The sequence below is a fragment of the Monopterus albus genome, unplaced genomic scaffold (assembly GCF_001952655.1).
Source record: "Monopterus albus unplaced genomic scaffold, M_albus_1.0 scaffold82.1, whole genome shotgun sequence".
NCBI lineage: Eukaryota > Metazoa > Chordata > Actinopteri > Synbranchiformes > Synbranchidae > Monopterus > Monopterus albus.
In genome coordinates, this window is record NW_018127962.1 from 1279761 (window position 1) to 1301576 (window position 21816).

The 21816-nt window shown below is 42.4% G+C and overlaps 3 protein-coding genes and 1 long non-coding RNA gene across 6 annotated transcripts in view; 3 read left to right on the plus strand and 1 right to left on the minus strand.

Annotated features, from left to right (window-relative positions):
• Window positions 1-693, plus strand: part of nobox (NOBOX oogenesis homeobox) — an 8510-nt gene extending 7817 nt beyond the window's left edge. Inside the window, exon 8 of the mRNA XM_020606844.1 lies at window positions 363-693. Coding sequence (XP_020462500.1) covers window positions 363-693 — 331 coding nt within the window. The remainder of the gene's footprint in view (window positions 1-362) is intronic.
• Window positions 694-5073: 4380 nt separating this feature from the next.
• Window positions 5074-11576, plus strand: matn1 (matrilin 1). Its single transcript, XM_020606956.1, has 11 exons — window positions 5074-5222; window positions 6400-6546; window positions 8042-8226; window positions 8345-8509; window positions 8581-8803; window positions 9659-9781; window positions 9878-10050; window positions 10133-10364; window positions 10897-11049; window positions 11154-11234; window positions 11360-11576. The coding sequence occupies exons 2-11, from the start codon at window positions 6459-6461 to the stop codon at window positions 11407-11409; spliced, it is 1473 nt and encodes a 490-aa protein (XP_020462612.1). The 5' UTR covers window positions 5074-5222; window positions 6400-6458; the 3' UTR covers window positions 11410-11576.
• Window positions 10972-11619, minus strand: LOC109963982 (uncharacterized). Its single transcript, XR_002275458.1, has 3 exons — window positions 11570-11619; window positions 11127-11221; window positions 10972-11041 (listed from the first exon to the last, which is right to left on the minus strand). It is a non-coding gene; the product is annotated as an uncharacterized LOC109963982 (long non-coding RNA).
• A 1185-nt stretch (window positions 11620-12804) lies between these two features.
• sesn2 (sestrin 2) lies at window positions 12805-21048 on the plus strand. Of its 3 annotated transcripts, none has more exons than XM_020606951.1 (11): window positions 12805-13563; window positions 14412-14477; window positions 15523-15711; window positions 17960-18142; window positions 18576-18794; window positions 18935-19091; window positions 19178-19293; window positions 19442-19525; window positions 19953-20059; window positions 20152-20296; window positions 20548-21048. In XM_020606951.1, the coding sequence occupies exons 1-11, from the start codon at window positions 13219-13221 to the stop codon at window positions 20632-20634; spliced, it is 1698 nt and encodes a 565-aa protein (XP_020462607.1). In that variant the 5' UTR covers window positions 12805-13218; the 3' UTR covers window positions 20635-21048. The 3 variants fall into 3 exon arrangements, with proteins under 3 accessions (XP_020462607.1, XP_020462609.1, XP_020462610.1); XM_020606954.1 differs by lacking the exon at window positions 12805-13563 and adding an exon at window positions 13626-13983; XM_020606953.1 differs by lacking the exon at window positions 14412-14477.
• Window positions 21049-21816: the final 768 nt, after the last annotated feature.

Sequence of the window (21816 nt, forward strand, 5' to 3'; positions counted from 1 at the left end):
TGGCATGCCGACATTGTCATCTGGCATAAAGCATAACATGTTTGTACATAGTCACAGAGCTACTAGCATGACTGTATAGACTCCTGCTGCAATTGGGTGAACTGACCCTTTAAGAGGCTGATGTGAGTTATTTGCAAAATGCTTTGTGTTGGGTCCCTGTTTCATGGAGAGCAAAAACAAATAAAATGGCAGCATTGCCATATTAAGCCCTCACTGAACCCCCCCACTGTGTAACTCCATCATGTGCTGGATCAGATACAGTATATGGAAGTATCTTAGAAGTTTTAGAGAGGATGACCATATAGGTAGCTCTGTAGTAACACATTTTATATTTACGGATGTGTTCTGTGTATTGTCCTCAGTTCACTGTTCGACTTTGGGGACAAGCTCGACTACCTGACATCCAGCCAGCCAAACAACATGCACTCCTACCAGCTTCAGACCTCCTACCCCAACAGCCAGCCCCAGCACCAATCTCAAATGTCTCTTCCCCGCATGACCTTCCTTACCCCCTCCCCCTACCTCACTCCTAGCCCTTCGGATTCCAGCCTTGCATCCTACCTAAGCTTTGGACCTGGAGGAAACTCCACAGGGGTGGAGACTTACTCCACCGGAGGCCATGCCTACTTCCAGTCCCAAAGTGCTGGGCAAATCCTGCTGGTAATCATGGTGAGTCACTTTGATCAGATGTGATTGGATTTATTTATGGTGCAAAACAGAGGTAACAAAAAATAGGATGTAAACTCGGACAAACACAATCTAACACCAGTACAGTATCATAAATGCAATGCTTATTTATAAATATATTCCAATTAAAAGTAAAGTTTTATTAACAACCTGTCATCTTTCTCTACAAATGAAGCTCTGAAGGCACCTCTAAAAGTCACTTGTATGGGGGCATCTGGCTTCATTATTTAGATTAATAAACAGCAGCACTGGCTGTCATGTTATTGGGAGCAAGAGTTGTAGACTTCATTTCAGTTTTCTTTAATGTTACTGAACATGGAGGCCTTGGGAACAATTTAATAGTACTTCATCTTAAGTAATTATTTTTACTGAGAAATTGTTTGGGTTTTTTTTTTTGTTTTTTTTTTGCCAGTTTGCGCTGCCAAAGTTTTATTTCAGTGCTACTCATGAGCCTTAACTGCTTGAGTTACATTGGGAAAGAAGCCAATCAGAGGTGCAAATAAAATATAAAAACAAACAAAATACTGCACAGTTAATCCAAAATTGACCTGGAATTTGGAAGGGAACTGATTTAAACACAGGCTGAATATTAAGGAACTAGATATTTTCTTGTGGAGCTGTCAGGTTAGGCTGTGGGGAGAGGCTGCTCAACTGATGCCCAGGGCATCAGTGGGAGATGAGTGGTAAGCAGAGAAAGAAGGGTCATGGGGAGCCACAGAAAACGAGAACAAACAGGACTGGAGGACAGGTGAGCATAGGTGTACAACAGGAACAGAAGTGTTTGAGGGGAGGTCCTGTTTCTGATCCTTGGCTAAATTATCTGCAATAAAGCTCAATTGTCTGTTTGGATCTGTGTGCAGGGGGGATTGCAGTGTACCAGTCTTGCCCATGGGGTAACATGTACAGTCAGCAAACCATGCACCAGCGTAGTCAGTGCCCTCCAACTTACCCTGCCAGCATGGGGGCTGCTCGAGACCACCAGCCACCCTCCTCCACCTCCACCGTGCTTGCCCCTTCGTTCTTCCCCCTCGGGGACCATGGGCCCTCACATGCAAACCAGCGCTCATCACACACCCAGACACAAAGCACCCCCAGCAGCAGCACCACCACCACCACCACCATCCTCCCACCTGTGTCCAGCCTGCGGCCCTCACACCTCAGAGCAGAGAGCACTCTGGCCAAGGGTGCATCCCTGTTACCTTCTCAGGTCAGTGCTGCCTCTCCAGAAAGTTCTCCAGTGCCCCCTTGTGTCAAGATAGAGTATGACAGTCCCCAAGAAGTTCACAGCCACTTCCATTGCGACTTCTCCCCCATACATTTCTGACTGTGTGTGTGTGCGCGTGCGTGCTTGTGCTTGTATGACTAAATATGTATGGATGCTTTTGTAAATTCTAAATTGTGTTATTGTTAAAATGTTCTCAGAATTAATATTATTGTCAGCAGACTTGTTCAGGTTGCATTTAACTGGGCTGCAATAAATACTTGTTGTTCTGTTCATCTTTTTTTCCTGCATTTATTTTGCTTTGTTTGACTCCAGTGTCCTGACTGTTTTTGTTTCGTGGACTATTTTGATTGAATTTTGTTGCGCACCAGAAGTGTGGTGGGGGGGATAATGTAATAGTTCTCCACACTCCACTAGAACATGCGCATTTATTAATCATGAACATTTTGATTCAGGTGTGATCACCTCCAGTACACGACTAAGCCCCAAATTAGAGAATGAGAGTGAGATAAATTCAGGTGCAAAAGAGAGCTCATACTTTACGCTCTCCTCTTTAGCATTTAAGTAGTAATAAGCATTTAATAAATGCTTTACAACACAGGATAATGTTTTGAGCAGATGTTTATTTAGGCATCCACAATTAGAGGCTGGTGTAAAGATGGATAGTGAGGAATATGATGTATGCCAGTCACTGATAAAACCAAAATCCTTAATTTGCATTGCCATCTGCTGTGTGTTCACACACTTACTGTGCTTTCTCCTCCCTTTATTCTTAGTATGCAGTGCACTTGCAGAGGCTAGTGGTAACCACAACCCTCTGTGAAACTCCGCCTCTGAAAGAGCTGAAGGCGTTTTCCTGAGACTAGAAATGACATTGGGGACCAGTGTGTCATTTTTGCTCTCAGTAGTCAAAGCAAAAAAGTCTTTGTTTCAACTCTCGTTAACATTCCTGGGTTGTAGTCCTGCAGTTTGTAAAGAAAAGTTTGAAGTAAAGCTTGGATGTGGGAGTAAGAGAAGCAAGTGTTTGATGAGAGTGAGGAGGAGGTGGCAGGGACCAGGGGAGCAGATAAAGGAGGGGATGAGACAGAGGAGCGAGACAGCATGTTGGTATGGGAACAAGGGAGGAGAGCTGAGATGGGCTGTTGCTAAGGGAGGAGGAGAGGATGATGTGTGGGCTCTACCAGCAGGCGTGGGAGGGAGAAGAAGATGGGGATGAAGGAGGAGTGTGTTTGCAGCACGGGGGTTCTGGGATGAACAGAACTGTTGGTTATGCAACTGCAGTATTTGGGTTTTTAATGAACCTCTTCCTGCTCAGTGGCTACCGAGCTGTTACTGTTGGCAGAAGGAGTGCAGCATAAACACGCAGAAATACACACTCATGAACTTCATTCGCAGTGCGGAAATGTCTCAAAATCTCTTGCATAAAGAAAGACACACACCACATTCATCCCAGAAATGAAACATAAGACTTAGCACTTTATTGCCACACAGCACAGTCAATATATTAGTTTTATATAGTGTACAGGTAAAGTCTGTCGCTCAGTGCAAGTGTTGTAGTGCTTGTGTGTGTAGTTTCAGATTTCTTATCATCATGTGGCAGTGAGCTTTGCATGTGTGGCTTTCATGTGAATTTAAGTTGGTAATAAATTTTTCCAGTGTGAACAGAGAGTGCTCAGAGCACAGCTGGATGACACAGTGTGTGTGCGCATAAGTGAGTGTGTGTAAGTACAGGTATGGGATGCTTCAGTTCACCCCAGTCCCACCGTGTCAATATTTACATAGTATTCTGAGATGTGAAGAAAGGGAACCTGTTTCAGTATTTATGGATATGGTGAAACGGTCTTTCCAATCTTCATGACAGTATGTATGCACACACATGCAGACAGAGAAAAAAGTGAAAGGAAAACTTGTACTGCTTGGATTCAGCCAAGTAATGGAGTTTATTGATATTAGTGGATGAGGTTTGTTGATATAGGTGATTGAAAGTAATAATGTTGTTTGTAGAACAAAGCTGAGGCACGGTTTGGAGATCCTCCAGTCCACCGGCTGGCTGGTCCAAACAGCATTAGAGTGTTGATTTTTAGTTTGTTTTGAGAAAATATAACAAATAAACTTGTGTTGGGAACATGAGGGAGGGTGGCTGGGGAAAACAGCTTTGGATAAATATTAGGTTTACCTATTCAAATGTTTCAAAATGAAGACAAATACTGAAAGCTCCCGATTTGACAGATCAAATATTGCACCTAGTAAATATCATAAATGCATTCTCTGAAAGTGGTTTTATTTGAATGTGTTCTTGTATAAAAATGCCTAATGAAATGCAGTGTGGCTACAGAATCTGTTTTAGACATTTCTATTTGCTCTAGGCCTATGTCTGGGAGTACTGTTGTGGCAAATATTCTCTAAACTGAGAGTCGGGCTGTTGGCAGTGAAAGAGGACCTAACAGGAACGTTACCTTTTTCAGTAAAAAAGCGAATATGCCACATCTTTATATAGTCACGGTCCGATAATGCACCACTTCTCTCAGAAAATCATTGCCATCATAAATTCTTTGGTATGCTCATGTTTATTCATTTTGTTTGCTTTAGAGCAATGCAAAAAAGCCAAATCTGCTATTTTATTTATTGTTTGGTTTACAGTGTCAGAAAATAGTAAAACATTTTAAAAAGTGCTTGATAATTTCCCAGAGCAGTCTTGAAATATCTTTTTTCTCCAACCACAAATCTTAGTCTAAAGCTATTAAATTTACTATAATCAAAGAATAAAATCAAAGAGTAAATGTATAAACAGCAACAGTGAACAGTACATTTTGTGTATTTTTGCTTAACAATGGACAGCACTGTTGATGAAAGTTGTTGCTGAATTTCTTGTTTGGCTAAAAGAAGAAGAAGAAGAAGAAGAAGCTTTATTTTATTGTCATTGTAACATTTTGACACGTACAACAAAATTTTGTTTGGAGTTGAGGGGGCTCGGGCCGCTGCGTACATACGCACTGCCATCACGCCATGAAAGTTTAATTGGGCACTTGTTGGGCTCTAGATGAATCATAAAAGTCATAAAAAATTGTGAAGTAGTTCTCAAATGCCGATGGATGTAGGTAAGGCTCATCTAGCTACCTGCTTATGATTGTGTTTATCCTGCCTGCTGAGCCGACCGGGTTACGTAACTTGTGTGTGCACTTGCACTGTACGTACAGATGTGTCCATGTGTGTGTCGTGTCTTCTCTTATACAGCCCATTCCCGGAGATGACATGCTCCTTCATCCCAACCCATCATCACAGTAACACACTGTTGATTTTGCAGTTTGTTCAGGTCAGTATATAATCTGTCTGGCTTGTTACTGTACAGTCCGAACCTCAACTCCTTGTCCCCTCCCAGACTACCCCCTGAATTGCAGCTTGTTCAGGTTTTGTGTGTGTGTGAGGAGGAGGAAAAGGGATGTGGAAGAATGCAGGGTTGGGTCAGGTGGAGTGGAATATTGTATCAGAGGGAAAAGAGGGGTCTCTGTTTAGTGTGTATATGTGCTCTATAGAGAGATTAAAGATGTATACGTGAGCTTTTTGAAGAAAGTGTATTTACTCCACTGGGGCCCGCTGCCTTCCTGACAGTGGAGAGGAGGGTAATGGAGAAATAGGTAGGAAGAAGGGTTAAGGTGAAAGAGAAACATGTTTTTATCTGATTGCAATCAAGGAATCTGTGTGATCTATTATGTGGTGAACTTAAAATCTTGATTTTAAAGTTGAGCCTGAAGCTATAAAAATCTGTGAAGTAAAAAGGATGAGAGAAAATATGAAGGAGAATGAATGAAAATGACAAAGCAAGTGATGGAAAAACCAAACATAATTCAGGAGTGCTGAATTGAGCTGGATGTGTGAAACCAGGAATTGATTTGTATAATTCAAGTTATACAAAAATGGATAGTTATGTAAAAAAAAAAAATGCACACACATCCCAACGTGCAGAGCAGCAGGAACACTGTAGGCTGTGTATGGTGGCTCCCCTTCACTTCCGCTCCATAAATGTGTTTTTGCTATATGATGGAACACAGGGAGAAAGGAGGAATTCATGTTGGTGTTTGTTTGAGCTTTGGCCAAATCCAACCTGGGGCAGCTGCACTGGCGCGCACTCTGCACCGAACCCCAGCCGCTCCTGTACCCCCGACCAGTCACACACACACTGTACAGGCACTCAAGTGCACACAACACTTTTTTTCACACACACACATACCTGTACATCCTAGCCATATCAAGGTGTGTTTGTTTTTCCTTGCCCACCGTTTTAGGCCCTCCCGAAGCAGGTATTTCCCTTACTTACCACAGATGCGCACGAATACACAGGAGCTACAGAGGGGGGCAGTCTGTGGGCCAAGTGTGAAGCAGTTGCATTGATAATCTGCAGCTCAGAGTCACTCAGTCTCACTTTGTGGCTGTACCCCTCACCTGGAACTCCTTTTGCCCTGCTCTGTCTCCTTTCTGGCTTCTCACTCTAGAGCTGTGCAGACACGCTCGGACCCCTGCATTTAGTCATCAGCCCTCTGTCACTGTCACCATGATGCTTAGCCCGTCGTTGTTCCTGCTGCTACTTGGCCTCATAGGAGCTCAAGCTGCTGTGGACTCCCGCAGGGCTGCTGCAATGGGTAAGAATAATGACCTTTAACCCCCAAAATAAGTAACATCTGTTTGTTTGTTTTTTTACTCATCTTCAGAAAACTTTGTGAAAAATGCTGAAGTGGTCTCTGGTCTGAACAGATCAAGAATATTCCTCTAAAAATGTATTTGTCTGAAGAATCCAAAATCTAAATTCTTGTCTGAGTTTAGACTTTTTATGATGTCAACTAGTTGCATTGGCATGTTTTTCACTGTAGCATGGAATAAACACACAGAGGCAAGAGGACTAAAGGAGATTAATACAAAAATGTGAACTTTTATTTATTTTAATTCATCCTGTGTGATATGTTTGCTTTATGTTGTTTCAATGTTGATTATTAACACAAAGTTCAAATTCAAATTTTATTTGTATAGTGCCAAATCACAACAAAAGTCATCTCAGTACTATAAAGTAAGGCCTAGACCTTACTATTATTATTATTATAGAGGAAAACCCAACAAATCCCCCTTGAGCAAGCACTTGGCAACAGTGGAGAGGAAAAACTCCCTTTAACGGAAGAAACCTCTGACAGACCCCGGCTCTTGGTGGGCGGCCTTCTGCCTTGACCGGTTGGGGTGAGTGCATAGAGGAGAGACAAAAGAAGAAAAGCAACAAGACAAAACAAACAATCAAACACTGATCAGGTTGATGTAAAGAATGTAATTCCACAGACGTACGGATGTCTGTACTGTGCACATTCATTGATCAGAAGTGAATTATTTGGAGCGAGTGGTCAGTATTACATTTAATGCTGATGTTCGCTTCAGGCAGTGTATGAGCTAAGTTTGGATGTCCGTGCTTGTGTGCATGTAAGAGAGAGAGTGTGTCAAAAGTTGGTAGGATGAAGAACTGTAGGGAGGGAGAGAGGTGAAGGGTGAGAAGGGAGATCAGTGATGCTTCACAGGCACTGATAGTTTTAGATTAACCAGGCCAGAAATGTCTGAACTCTTACTGAAAATCCTGTCCACCCTTTGCTTTATTACCATCAGACACAATCACAAAATCAATTTTCTTTCACAAACATAACGTGGTTTTTTCAGTTGTACCGATAAAGCTTGTACCTCAAAAACATGAATATCAGTATAATAATATTAATAATGTATTTTTTTTTTTTTTACATTAAAGACAAAAAATTATTTATAAAACTCTCTTGCATAAAGAAAGACACAACTCATTCTTTCCTCCATCCTTGCTTTTCGGGCCACACTTTCCTCCATCTCTTCCTTCCCCCTCTCTACTCCTGTTGCCTCCATGTGTCTTGTTTTCTTTTTTTATGTACAACTCAACAGACTCCATCACCTCTGCCCTCCCCTTCTCCACTCACCCCTTTCTCTCCATGCTCCTCCCCCTCTTTATCCTCCTTCTCCAACTCAGTTTCTGTATCAACATCTATACAGTATATCAGATAATTTGATGGTTCTGTACATGTTATACAACCTAATAAAATATGATTACACAATAATTACATCTCTTTTTGTATGTAGCTGGAGGTTTGTGCCAAGCCCGTCCCACAGATCTCGTCTTCATAATTGATAGCAGTCGCAGCGTTCGTCCTTCGGAGTTTGAGCAAGTAAAGGTCTTCCTGGCCAAAGTCATTGAGGGGCTGGATGTTGGACCCAACACTACACGGGTGGGAGTTATCAACTATGCCAGCCGTGTCAAGAACGAGGTATGTGTTACTAACATTTATGATAATTTATGACCATTTAGTTCATAGCTCAAATTTTGGTCATTTGTTGAACCACCTTATATGGATCCTAGCTGACCTTGCCATTGTACAACTGTAGGTGTCTCTGAAGACTCACCGCACCAAAGCTGGACTGATTAAAGCTGTGAGCAAGATCGAGCCTCTGTCCACTGGAACAATGACTGGTCTGGCCATCCAGTTTGCTCTGAATGTGGCGTTCAGTGAAGGCGAGGGCGCTCGTGTGAAATCTCCTGATATCAGCAAGGTCAGACATTTTACATACAGTCTCTCACCACATTTAATAATTACGGTCACTAATTTTGACCTTCTTCACAGATTGCCATTATTGTGACTGATGGGCGTCCCCAGGACAATGTAAAGGATGTAGCTCAGCGTGCATGGGATGCCGGTATTGAGATTTTTGCCATCGGTGTGGGACGTGTGGACATGAAAACTCTGAGGCAGATGGCCAGTGATCCTCTGGATGACCACGTGGACTATGTGAAAAGCTACAGTGTCATTGAGAAGCTCACCAAGAAGTTCCAGGAGGCCATCTGTGGTAAGATGGGAGGAGAAGGAAGTGGGAGAAGAGGAGGGAAGGAGGCAGAACAGAGGGATTAGTCCTTACTGAAAAGAAGTAGTCAGGGTGGGACAGTCATTATCCATGCCTTAATATGAAGAGAGCTGTGTGCTGTCATTCCTGTACTGAGGGTAAGATGTCAGAACTGTCATCTTTTCATTCCAGTTTACAGTTTCCTCCCCTTTGTCCTCTGCTGCTCCTCAGCAGGACTACAGTGTATTCCTTAAACCATTCAAACTGATTATAATTCCCAGTACATGAGGACATTAAGGCAGGAACAACCTTTTAGAACGATGTTTGCTCCTGTTCTTTAGTCAACACTCACACAACCAAAAGGCGAGACTGATCGGTCTGTAATTACCAATCCATTAGTGACAATCATTAAAGCTCTAATTAGCGATGCCCTTCGGCGCTCCCAGGCTGCAGCAGTTTTGACTGCTGCCTGCCACTCACTTTGCAGAAGCCAATTTCACTGCAGATGTTCAGTCCAAGGGCACAGCTGCATGATCATTGAGTTGGAGTTCTATTGGATAAGCCTGAGCACCACATTTAGAAACACAACAGAAAACAAATCAGATTTTGTTCAGATGTAAGGCTACTTCAGTCTCTTCCACCTATTTGTTATTAAGGATCCACTGGATTCCTGCATAATCTACACATATTAAAGACAGTTGGGGTCAACAGCAGGTCACAGTGGATCATTAAAAATCAGTGCTCGATTTTAAAACTGACAGTTTAATTCTCTCCTCATAAAACTAATCACCCACCCCCTTCTGCGTGTGAGCCTCTACATATATTCTGTTGTGTATGTGTGTGTTCTGCATGCACACACAGTGTCGGACCTGTGTGCCAGTGGAGATCATGACTGTCAGCAGGTATGCATCAGCACCCCCGGATCATACAAGTGTGCCTGCAAAGATGGCTTTACCCTCATGAATGATGGTCGCAGCTGCAGCGGTGAGTGTGTGTGTGTGTATAGAGGTATTTGTTCAATGTGGTCCTTGTGCTACCGCATTAACACACTTTCCTGTTGTGCGTGTCTGATATCATCAGCTTGCAGCAACACGGCGACAGATGTGGTGTTCCTGATCGATGGCTCCAAGAGCATTCGTCCTGAGAACTTTGAGCTTGTCAAGAAATTCATCATCCAGATCATCGATAGCCTGGATGTTTCTCCGAACAATGCCCATGTTGGACTGGTGCAGTACTCCAGCTCAGTCAGACAGGTACATGCCTCTTTTGCTTACAGTATCACAAGAATAAGTCCTTTCCTATCTTAGGAACATTTCTGTCTCTCTTCTCCCACAGGAGTTTCCTCTAGGCCTCTACAACAACAAGAAAGACCTAAAGGATGCCGTGAAGAAGATGGACTACATGGAGAAGGGAACCATGACTGGTCAGGCCCTCCACTATCTATCAGACAACAGCTTCAGCCCCAGTCAAGGTGCCCGACCTGGAGTCACCAAGGTGGGCATCGTATTCACTGATGGACGCAGTCAGGACTACATCGGAGAAGCCGCCAAGAAAGCCAAGGAAAACGGTAGGAGGGACACGACTGATTATGTCTATATGCATGAGTGTAGTGTAAGTAGACTAACAAAGAAGGAAGGGATTTGGATCCAGTTCAGAAACTGCTTATCAAACCTGAGTCATTTCAGATCCCTTATCAAATCTAAGTAGTTTGTCTTGTACTCTTTATTTCACTCAACACAGTAACAAAGCAAATTTCGATTGTGTTGTGTAACAAAAGATGTAACTTCATATTTAAAAATGTTTTTTGGAGTCCCATTAATAACACAGTTGGTTATTTTAATACTGCTTTACAAACCATTGTGATTAACTATCAAACATGGACTGTGCACATTCTGATGATCTGAAGGGTTGTGGAGCTTTAGCACACATTTCATCACTGCTCTGTGTGTGATCCTCAGTGGTGGGCTGTGCTGTTATTACAGAAGCTATAAAAGCTAAAGTTAAAACAACACAGTGAAAAATACCATCTCAACCCATGCCTACTAATTAAATACCTACTTAAGCCAGCCAAATGAGGGAACCATGTGTATATGTTGCAGGCTATAGGATGTATGCTGTTGGAGTGGGCAGCGCAGTGGAGAACGAGCTGAAAGAGATTGCCTCTGAGCCCACTGGCGAGCACTACTTCTACACGGCCGACTTCAAGGCTATGAGCCAGATTGCTAAGAAGCTGCAGATTAACATCTGTAAAGGTCAGAAGTTGAAATTAAAAACATAAACTTACTTAATTAATGGTACAATAACTCAAAAGTTATTTATATATCCACACCTGAACTTGTGCTTTCTGATCCCATAGACGAGGACCCCTGCGAATGTGACTCCCTTGTAAAGTTCCAAAAGAAAGTAGAAGAGGCTGTACAGGCACTAACGAAAAAAAATATCCTTTACAAAGGGTGAAATGGTCTGAACATGTGATGACAAGAGGGGAGGGTTTAATCTTGTTGACATATCTTCTGCCTTATTGACAAGTTTTCATTGTTGCTGTCCTTGACAACAGCTTACTAGAGAGTATGTCAAAGAGGATTGCCTTGCTGGAGAACAAAATTGTCTGAGGACTTGCATCCCACTTCCCCCTTTACATCTGCACACACACAAACAACGGTTACTTCCTGTAAAATACTGAAAAGAAACATGAGTGTGTGTGAATCTTGACCTCTGCTTGTATCCTGAGTTCTCCCAAACCACCTCTGCCTCCTCCTTTCTCAGTCTTACCTCTTCCACCCTTGGCTTTCCTCGGGACATGAAGCAGCAGTTGCCATGGGGACATCCAGAGATCTCCGAAGGTCATCCTCCATAGCCAGCCTGTGTGTTTATTAATAAAGTCTTCCCTCATAGGGAAACGGTGAAAATACACGTGAGGGGTTTTCTTTGCCGGTATGTCAGGTCATGTCAAATGAAGCAGCACCTCACTTACACTTGTCTGTTTAAATCTGTCACTGTCAGCTCTCTCTCTCTTCCCTGAGCTTCAACTTTCTTCTCTTACTCTCACAAAAAGGCATCTATTATTATATTTGATATAGATGTGTATCCAGGTAAATTAATACAAGTTGCATCTCTGATTATAAGGGTACACCATTGATGTTTTTTATTTTCCTAAATAAAAGTGATTCAGGAAGTAAATATAAAATTGTGAAACTACTGAATGCCAAATTATCAGACACAAATGCACACACAGATGTACACACTTTAATGAGTACATAAAACACAAAATATTTCTATGGTCAGTGGCTCCAAATGTGGGCTCTGAGGACCAGAAGGTCGAGATGGGGGTGTTCCCAGCTAAATGGTGAACAGTTTCACTCCATTGCCAAAAACGTTCACAATGGCAAACCTTTACAATCATAACGTTTTTGCAGTTCAGCATAGTCTTGTAAAGTACTCTAAAGTCCTAAAATTATTCTCAAATGTCAATGATTACAACAAAATCAAAGTTGGATTCTTAGTCTAATGCGGACCTTTGGGGGTTTAGGCCTTTATTAGCGTGTAGCCATGGAAGTCATGTGGTGCCGAGATAAACAGTAGACTTGTGACTGACAGAATTATTCATTTAGCCCTTAATTTTTCTAAGAAATTGATGGATTTAATATAGCAATTAACAATAGATATCTGGCGTTTCAGCATTATAAAGGTATTATGAAATTTGTTTTAGAAAGCCAATATCAAATACTACGCACATACTGTAAATATACAATTTACTGTGAGTTTTAGAATACTGTGGTAATGCAAAAGCCAATGGTAAGTTTACTAAACGCGAAATACAACCTAGAATCACAAACAAATGATAAACCTGTAGGCCAGAAACGCTACTCTTCTAACGGTAAAGGTTTTGTAAGTTAGTTAGGCTACATATATATGTGTGTGAATAAATAATGCGCCCTGTAGCGCAGTTCATTAGTGGAAAGTTTTTCACAAACGTCACAATGACCTCATGCAAACCGTTGGTAAGCTTAAATGCAGGTTCTACTACATTCAAGGAGTTCTGTTAGAATTCTAGCCACTGGTTTACTTTTTGTTTTTTTTATTACTGAGCCACCGTCAAATGGCGCTGTTGAACCAGTTTGCAGCACCTGCTAACAGCAGCTAGGCTAACTTGGCGAGCTAACCGGCAGGCTGTCGCTGCAGTCCGGTAAGCAGGTGTGAAAATGGGCAACACCTGGTTGCTTTGAAGGTGTTCCGTCGGCTAGCATGATTTGCGGAACAGATGGCTGCGCTATAAACTTAGAGAGGCAACAGGGACCTCAGTTACTTTTCAGATAAGAAAACCAACGTTTGCATCAAGCTAACAGTAGCTAGCAGTAACATTACGCTAGGTAACTCAGTCCAGGTGATTCAACAACCAGTCCGAGGAGCTTCGGGGACCAATGCGAAAGATGGCCAGTCACTGCGAGTCAGACGTTACCTGTCAGGCTAATGGAGAAAACACACCTGGGCGAGTGTCCGGCTCAGGCTCTCGCCACCGGTCCGAGTCCGAGACCGACGTGGGGCCGACTGTGAAAAGCTTAGCTCGGCTGTGCAGCAGGGACGAAGAGGAAAGGGCAGCGGCTTTGGAGGAGCTGAGTCAGGGGGTTCTGGTGTGCTTAGGACTGAACCAACCCGGTAAGGCACGGCTGAGTAAACAAACTCTTTTGCATCTGCTTCGGCTGTCCCAGTCTTGCCCGCTGCAGGAGGTACAGGAGCGAGCAACCGAGCTGCTGCGAACCGCACAGGTAATGCAAGGTTACTGTTCACAATCGTCTCTGGTACTGTACATGTTGACAGAGCAGTAGGAAAAAATATTTCGGCAGCCGTGGGACATATTTTTCCACAGTACATTTGTTAATAATAGGTATGATTGCTTGATATCCGTAACAACAGCCTTGCAGGAGATTACCACTTTCTCTCGGGTTGCTGGTTATTTCATCAGACGTTTAACTGTAGGAGGTGATGCAAGATTGTGCTTTGGTGTGCACAAACAAGCAGGCCGGACACGCCCACCCCCGGTGTCCTGAAAAACACAGCAGACACTCCCCCCCCCCTAGCCTTCCCACTGCCCACAGGAGCTTCTCGCAATGCCCAGTCAGACTGCGACAGCCTGACACTTATTCACTTTATTTGAGAAAAATTGCTATAAACTGCCGATGATGTCGGTGAGTTTAACGCATGGTTTGGTTAAAACTGTATGTGGTTTTAAAGGGAGCAAGTTATTGAAACGGGTCTCTCCACTTATAGTAGCCTACAGCCTCGGGCTAGGTGAGGTCATGGGGGCTGAGGCTGCCTGCGTTTGTCTCACTAATCTTAAAATGTTCTATATCAGCTGTTACGTCCATATTAAGAGAATTTGCAGATTTTCTGTCTTTTGTGATAGTATGATATAAGGTTTTAGGTTGTTTATCAGACAAAACAAGTAATTAGAAAACATTTGCCTCCATTTTGGGAAATGTGATGAGCACTTTCCACCTTTTCTGACATTTAATTGATCAAACAATCAATAGAGCAGGTAGTTAGCAGAATAATGTGAAAGACATTAATCTTTATTTCACTGCATAATTAACTTTGTCTTCCTCCTTAAAACTAGGAACAAGGAGTTGAAGTGCCTCGGGCTCTGACCTCAGGTCCAAGTGCTTTTATCCCTTCTAAAGAGGTGTGTGTGAAATTTACTTATAGATATTCTAGGTGTTACTGCATGAGAGCACCTGTTAAAATGCGTTGCCTTCATAAAATGTTGTAGTGGTATAAAAACACAAGAAATCGGTTGTGACAGTGTTGTTTCATATTAGACCTGTAGCCTCACAGGTTGAGTTCAGCGTAGCACACAGCTGGCCTCCATGTTTTGTTTTCAGATTTTACAGGTACTATGTATTTGTGTCATGCTTATTTCAGTTGTTTTAATTTTACTCCACACAGAATCAGATTTCTTATCGTTGTTTTGTGAAATCAGAGACATTGTTCTATATTTGTGTGATGGTTTTTATGGCTGACTTCATTTATCTAAAACTAAAGAGCTGTGTAAGATGTGTGGGAGACTGTTTTGCTGCAATACTGCAGTGCCTGTTGCTTCATGTCATCAAGAGGAGCAACACCACAGATGTGTTGCCAAAGCTGGTGACTGAAGATACCGATTTTCATATGTGACTCAGTCCAATCAGAGTGTTGTTTTCTGTTTCATAAGGCAACTTGTTTTCTCCACCTATAAGAGAAACATTTGTGAGTGAATCCTTGCCAGTGAGTCTAGCTGGCAGGAAATCAGTGATGAATTTCCAATAGGTAGGGTTCATCTCATTATAAGCACCTTCGTTTCCCTCACTTGCATCTCTTCCTTGTCTTAGTCGTGCCCACGTAAGATGCAAGGAAAACACGGAGAGAGGACTCAAGGAAGCATGTTATTAAAGACATGAGACATCCTTTTCTCAGATCCTACATCTGAAGTGTCCAATCTCCAACTGATTTGTGATAAAGGGGCACATCAGTTCACAAAAGACTTCCGTGAAGGATGGTCTTGTTTATTCTCAGTCATGGCTCCTCCAGCACTGTCCTCACTCCTCCCATCTTCTGTGCCAACATAAGAGACTTGAAACGTCCTAAATCCTCAGTTGAACCAGAAGTTGTTCCAGTCAGTCGCAGACGTAGGAATGATCTTAAAAGAAACATGAGATGTACCCATTCTTTATCTTGTTCTTTTTCTTTAGATGTTAAAAGAAGGGCCGGACCAGGACATCCTGATTGAATCTTTTCTTTCACTGGGTCGTGTGGACCACATCACCATGGTAATGGCACTGCACCATGCGTACCTCAGCTGCTTCCTGAGGACCCAGCATGCTCTTTTCGAGCTGGATGGTCCCCTGCCCCATCACTGGAGACATTACATTGCCATCATGGTAACAAAACCACAATAATTGTTAACCAGTTACACCTTTCAGAACTTTCAGATCCAGCGCCAGGGCCTGATGTACAGCCACCCATACCAGTGGCCATGGCCTAAACAGATACAATGAGGATAAGAGGCTGAGTCAATCCACAGAGTGTTTACTCTTTGCTTGGATGGTGGTATGAGGGGTAGGAGGTAAAAGCAGTGTTAAAGTATATTAGGTCAGTTTAAAGGTATGGTAGGTTAGGGCTAGAGAATGGTGTCATCTGTCATGGGGGGCTGGCATAGCCTGGTACTCACTGAGGGGCCCAGTGATGAGTCTTAACATTATTCAACATGAATACTGGGCTTCCTTAGGAGTTTTATTGCAGATTTAATTGTGCAATGAAAATGCAACTGTTATGAAAGCAGGATTTATTGCTGCTATATTAAACTGCATTAGTTTGTTCACATTGCAGTTGTCCTTCACTGGTGTGGTGCTGTGCTGACAGTCAAATTGTGGGCATCATTAAATATGCAAAAAGTAATTCCCAGTTAATTTAAATCAAGCTTGTGTGAGTAATTTTTTTTTGAAGTAATTGTGTTTGCCTTGTGTTTCTTTACATCTGGATTTATTCCTTTTGTGTCAAATGAGGCACTAGTAACAACAGCTATAAATGCTCTGATTGGTTTGTGAAAGGCTACAGGTATGGTGAGTCTATCCTTTTAAACTTAAATATTTCAGGACTAATAGCCGAAACATTCAGCTGCCAACCCTGCAGCTATTATTTTCTGTTTCTGTGAGAGAGTCAATAGTGCCAAAGTGCTTTTATGATTTGTTTCTTTTTATATGCACAGTTAATAATTTTGGTTTTATAGTGGTGTTATTATTCCATCCTCCACTTGTAGTTTGATAAAGCCACAGTATTGCAGTTTTACAGTTCAAATGTGGTAATGCTGCTTTTACAGTCGCAGTAACCAATAAATAAGTACACTCAGACTGGGTCATTGGCTGAAGTGGCCCACTGAGTGAAGTGATATCACTACACTTATGTTTTTTTTGTTTTGTTTTTTTTTATATTTCCACCAGAACATCTCACTGTACCAGTGCTGAGTGGGCACGCCTACCCACAGTTAATAAATGGAGTGTAGTTAAGGCCGATTTAGGTGTGCCAGTTACAGTAGCAAGCAGTAACAGTAATGACTATTTTAATGACAGCACTGGATCCTTAACAAACCTTATTCGAACTTGTCATTAATTTTATTTGCTGCAGCTGTGAAAGGTCTCTTGGCAAACAGCTGCAACTGTTGTTACAGCTACATATATTACGCTGTTTGCGCAGTTTATTTTTCAGGGCATTTTACACTGTAACCTACATAACAGCCAGATGTTTTTGATGTGATATCATTATGATGCACCATTTGTCAGTGTCCATTGACCCAGTGCTTGAAATTAAGTTCCTTGCATACTGGAGGGACACATAAGAGACACATCCTTAAGCCGTGTTCTACAGAAAAATACAAATACAAAAATATATTGATAAAGGTACTGCTACATGGAAAACAAATTTTGTGGCAATCAGTGGCTGTACATAAATCTAAGAGCACTACAGTGGATTTAGTTGAGCAAATATAAATTTGGAAGTGAGCATTAACCACTATGCAGCAGTGATGTCCCTGTCTGGGAGTAAATAAAGAGTGCAGCCAAAGTTAGCTAAAGAAAGCACTATGTGTGTCTCATTGTTATAAGAAATGAACAGTTTGATCCATCTGGTTTAATATTGCATAGATCTAGGGATTTAATTTACTTTATACATGTAATTCAAATAAACCACCCAACTCTGAGGCTGTACCCCAGACCGGCCACCCTGTCCAAAATTTTTTAGATCTTCCCCAGATGACAGATGTAAAATGGATTTGGCGGGCCATTTTCTCCTTGAGGGGGTATCCAACTATGATGTCATAGCGAGCCAATAAACAGGCTTGCCAGTGACAGTGGTCCTCCCATAAACATTTAATGACCCTCATCGCTCATACATTTACATCACATTAGCTGCCCTTTCAATTCAGAAATGCTGGTCATTTGTCTTGTAATGATCTACTGGTGGAGAAGTTCAGTTGTGTTGCTTTAACCTCTGAGCCTGTTATATTTATGAGAACAGACAATTCTTATGCATTATGCAGTTGTGATGCACAGACCAGTGATTGAGCTTTAACAGATGGGGGTACTGTGCTTGTTTCCTCAAATGTTAATCTGGACTCTTCCTAATGCTTCACAGGCTGCAGCTCGACACCAGTGCTCGTACCTGGTACAGCAGCACAGTGCGGGCTTCCTGGAGGCTGGAGGGGAGGAGAGCTGGCTGAGTGGCCTGGAGCACGCTCCCACCAAACTCCGCAGCCTGCAAACACTCAACAAGCTGCTGGCACACAGACCCTGGCTCATTGCACAGCAGCACATCCAGGTCAGACACAACACCCACTCACTCCCTGTGTCTCATTCCTCTGCTCTCTTTAGCTCATTATATAATAGGAATACTTGGTAATACATTGAATTTCTGACTTGGGCTGATTCTCATGTTACTCCCTTGTTGACTCACCAACCTTTCCTTGTATAATAGACAATCAGTGGTTTATATCAACATTTCAGACAATAATAATTTTGCGTCATCAGTGACTGATGTAGTTTTGCATCTCTAAAGCACATTGCATTGTGGGATTGTTAGAAGAGAGTAGTGTACATGTCATGGACACAGTTTTTTTTCTTTCTGTTTGAATTTGAGCACTCAAATAAAATTATAGGTAGTAAATAAAGAGCACTACAGATACTCACAAATGTCATGGGAGTTCATGCAGTAGTTGTTGAGATATTTCAACATGTGCTCTTCTGCCCTGTAGGAGCTGGTTTGTCCTGGCGCAGAGCCTCGCTGGTCATTAGCTGAACTTATACATGCTGTGATCCTGATGGCACATGCTCATTCACTCTGCTCTTTTGTGTGGGGCTGCGGCATAAAACCTGAACCTGACCACATTGGAGGTTACACCTTCGCACCTCATTCACCTAGTCGCCTTTCTCATAGCCCCCATAGCCCCGCTCATGAAGATGGCAGGCAAGAGGTGAGTCCAGTCATTTTTCAACACAGCTGTGACAACATGACAGGGACACAGGGGGGTTTAATTCATTGCAGTGTTCTTTCACTAGTCACACCAGTTTAATAGAAGAACCTCAAGCCTTTCCACTCTTTTATTTCCTCTAGTTGGCTGATGGAGTGATGGAGGTGGAGGTGCTGATGAAGAGGATGGTGGAGCTGCAACAACAGCAGCTGCAACAACAGGAGGAGGAGGAGGAGGAGTGCACACAGGAGGAGATGGTGACTCGCTTTGAGAGAGAGAGGAGTGAGAGCATACCAACAGGTACAGACATGTTTGCATCACACTCATTCAGCTAGTTGATACTCAATTACTCACGTCATCTTGTTTGTTGTGTCGTGTTTATCAAGCGGTGGTGAGGGGAGCTCCACCTGAGCTAGTGTTGCGCCTGGTGGAGGATCCAGGGTTTAGATATGAGGACTTTGCACCGAGAGGAGAGCAGGCACCACCGACCATGAGAGCACAGGTAATGTGGAACCATTCTGTCATTTCTGGCTGATTTTTCTAGCAGTATATTTTTTGTTCTGGTGGACACTTCGAAGATTAAATGGTAATTGAAATTATGTGCATTGCCTAGACCTTTGTTTGTTGATGCTGGTGTGTGATGTGTGCAGGACTATTCATGGGAGGACCATGGCTTCTCTCTGGTCAACAGACTACTGCCAGACATGGGCCAGCTCCTGGATGAGAAATTCCAGGTACCCTCACCTTTAAACAAATAGAAGTACATGGTTATATGGGTAGGAACTTAAATCAAGTCAAAATTATGCCACGGAAAATTCAGCTTATTTTTCACACTTTACTTGATCATTGTTTTTGTATGAAATGCAGTTTTACTCTTCAGGCCTCTAAAATCACCTTGTGTGATAAAGGGAAGGGTCTCAAGAAGACATGGCTTTATATGAAGTCATTAGTGAAAAAATGAGGTGAAGATAGTCATCTAAATCTTTTACCACCCAATGGAGAGATCACCAGCAAATGCTGGAAATAGAAATGACAAAAAAAAGGGGGCATCTTCGAACCACCTGATGAAATGACACATTGGTACTTAGTTCGGGTTTCAGAATATAACTCCAAGAGAGAACACACTGAGCACATTATTAAGATTTCCTTGTCACATTGCAGGTTGTGAGTGACTTGACCTACCACAGAATGGCCATGCATGAAGGTGTGGACACTTACACTCTGAGAAAAGCTCTGTGGAACTACATCCACTGCCTCTATGGGATACGGTCAGTGTCCTTTAGAAATCACTGAGTCAGCAAAGATTTAAAATGGGATTTTGTCCTTTTTGTCACAAATGTTTGTCACTCTGTATATGCAGATATGATGATTATGATTACGGCAGCGTGAACGTGTTGTTGGAGCGCTCTCTGAAGGTGTTTGTTAAAACCGTGGCCTGTCACCCCGAGCAGACCACAGCACGCGTCTACTGCTCCTTCTGGAGGCACTTCAGACACTCTGAAAAGGTACGGACATGTTGAGACAATGCACCTGACCTGGCCTCTTCTGCATGGGTGAATGAATAATTTGACATCCGAACATGTTGGTGCTCTTTGGTACATTCTCAACAAAGAATGACTCATTTGACATTTTAGTGTGTCCTCTTTATTCTTCCTTTTTAAATTTTATTAGAGAAGGAAACGCTACAGACGGGCCTTGATTGTGCAAGCTTGTAACTCAGAGGTAATGACGCACTTCAATTTTTTTTTTTTCCCAGGTTCATGCAAACCTAATAGTGATGGAAGCCCGTCTACAGGCAGCCCTTCTTTACCCCTTACGAGCCATCACACATTACATGAGATGACTCCATTACTCGCAGGTTTTTGCAGATGCTGAGCCAGCTGTGACATGCCACAGCCCAATGCATAACACAGCATTAACAGATAATCACACATACTACAGTCAATGTTTTCAGTGTTAATGTTTTGATGCTGCTTTGCGACTGGGATTTCTATTTAAAATGTACTTATTTTGCACTGAAATGTATCAGGTTTTGTTTGTCCAGAACAACACTTGAGGTTGTTCGGAATATCTTGCACATGTTTCTGTCATATGTGCCAGATATGCAGGTAGAATAGGTCTGATAAAACTAAATCATCATCATGATTCAAGTGTTTCCTTTTGCAGACCTAGTGTTTATTTGATTTGCCTCTTTGGGCCAATATCTGTTGAGCACTACTCATGCTTCAGTCCTCTTTGCAGCACACAGAGGCTGAGGAAAAAAAAACAGACAAAATAACTTGTATTTTTATATGTACAATAAAAAGGTTTCTTTGTTAGCAAAATTGGTTTTTGTCTGAGTCAATTCTTCACTTTTAAGATTGTACTTAAGCCATTGATATTTTACTGGGTATCTCTTCATTTGAGCCAAGAATACAATGCGTGGGAATCAGCTTTTGCGTTTTTGTATTCTGATTTGAAGGCTAATATAAGGGAGTATATATAATTTGAGATTGTTTAAATTCACAATAGTTCAACACAAGTTTAAATTACTGGATGTGTCAGTACTTTGACACACCACTAGATGGAGACAAAGATTTAAGGAAATGGAATATAGTTCAAATCAACGCTCTGTTCAAGACGAAATGCAACACTACTATTACAGTAGGTACATCTGTCCTGTGCTCTTGTCTTACGGTTGGTCGTGCATGATCTGGTGACAGTACATTGACAGACGCCTGATGCAACACTACTATTACAGTAGGTGCATCTGTCCTGTGTTCTTGTCTTACGGTTGGTCGTGCATGAGCTGGTGACAGTACATTGACAGACGCCTGAGAGTTGATAGCAGCACGAGGAAAAAAGGTCAATGCCAGTTAACTCCACAAAAAAGAAAAGGTCCATACGCTCGGGGCTAATTTCTGTAGGGTAAAGAACTGTTCGCGGATATCACACGTTTCATTCAGACTTCCTGTAGTTCACACCATTAAATGTGTCGCATCTCACACTGCAGATGCGCATCAGCCTGGCAGCGAGGCAGCCTGTA

Coding starts and splice junctions, on each gene's coding strand:
- matn1 (XM_020606956.1), top strand. CDS start 6,459: ATGATGCTTAGCCCGTCGTTGTTCCTGCTGCTACTTGGCCTCATAGGA. Junction 6,547..8,041: donor CCGCAGGGCTGCTGCAATGG/GTAAGAATAATG, acceptor TTTTGTATGTAG/CTGGAGGTTTGTGCCAAGCC. Junction 8,510..8,580: donor AATCTCCTGATATCAGCAAG/GTCAGACATTTT, acceptor CCTTCTTCACAG/ATTGCCATTATTGTGACTGA.
- sesn2 (XM_020606951.1), top strand. CDS start 13,219: ATGCGAAAGATGGCCAGTCACTGCGAGTCAGACGTTACCTGTCAGGCT. Junction 15,712..17,959: donor GACATTACATTGCCATCATG/GTAACAAAACCA, acceptor AATGCTTCACAG/GCTGCAGCTCGACACCAGTG. Junction 18,795..18,934: donor ATGAAGATGGCAGGCAAGAG/GTGAGTCCAGTC, acceptor TATTTCCTCTAG/TTGGCTGATGGAGTGATGGA.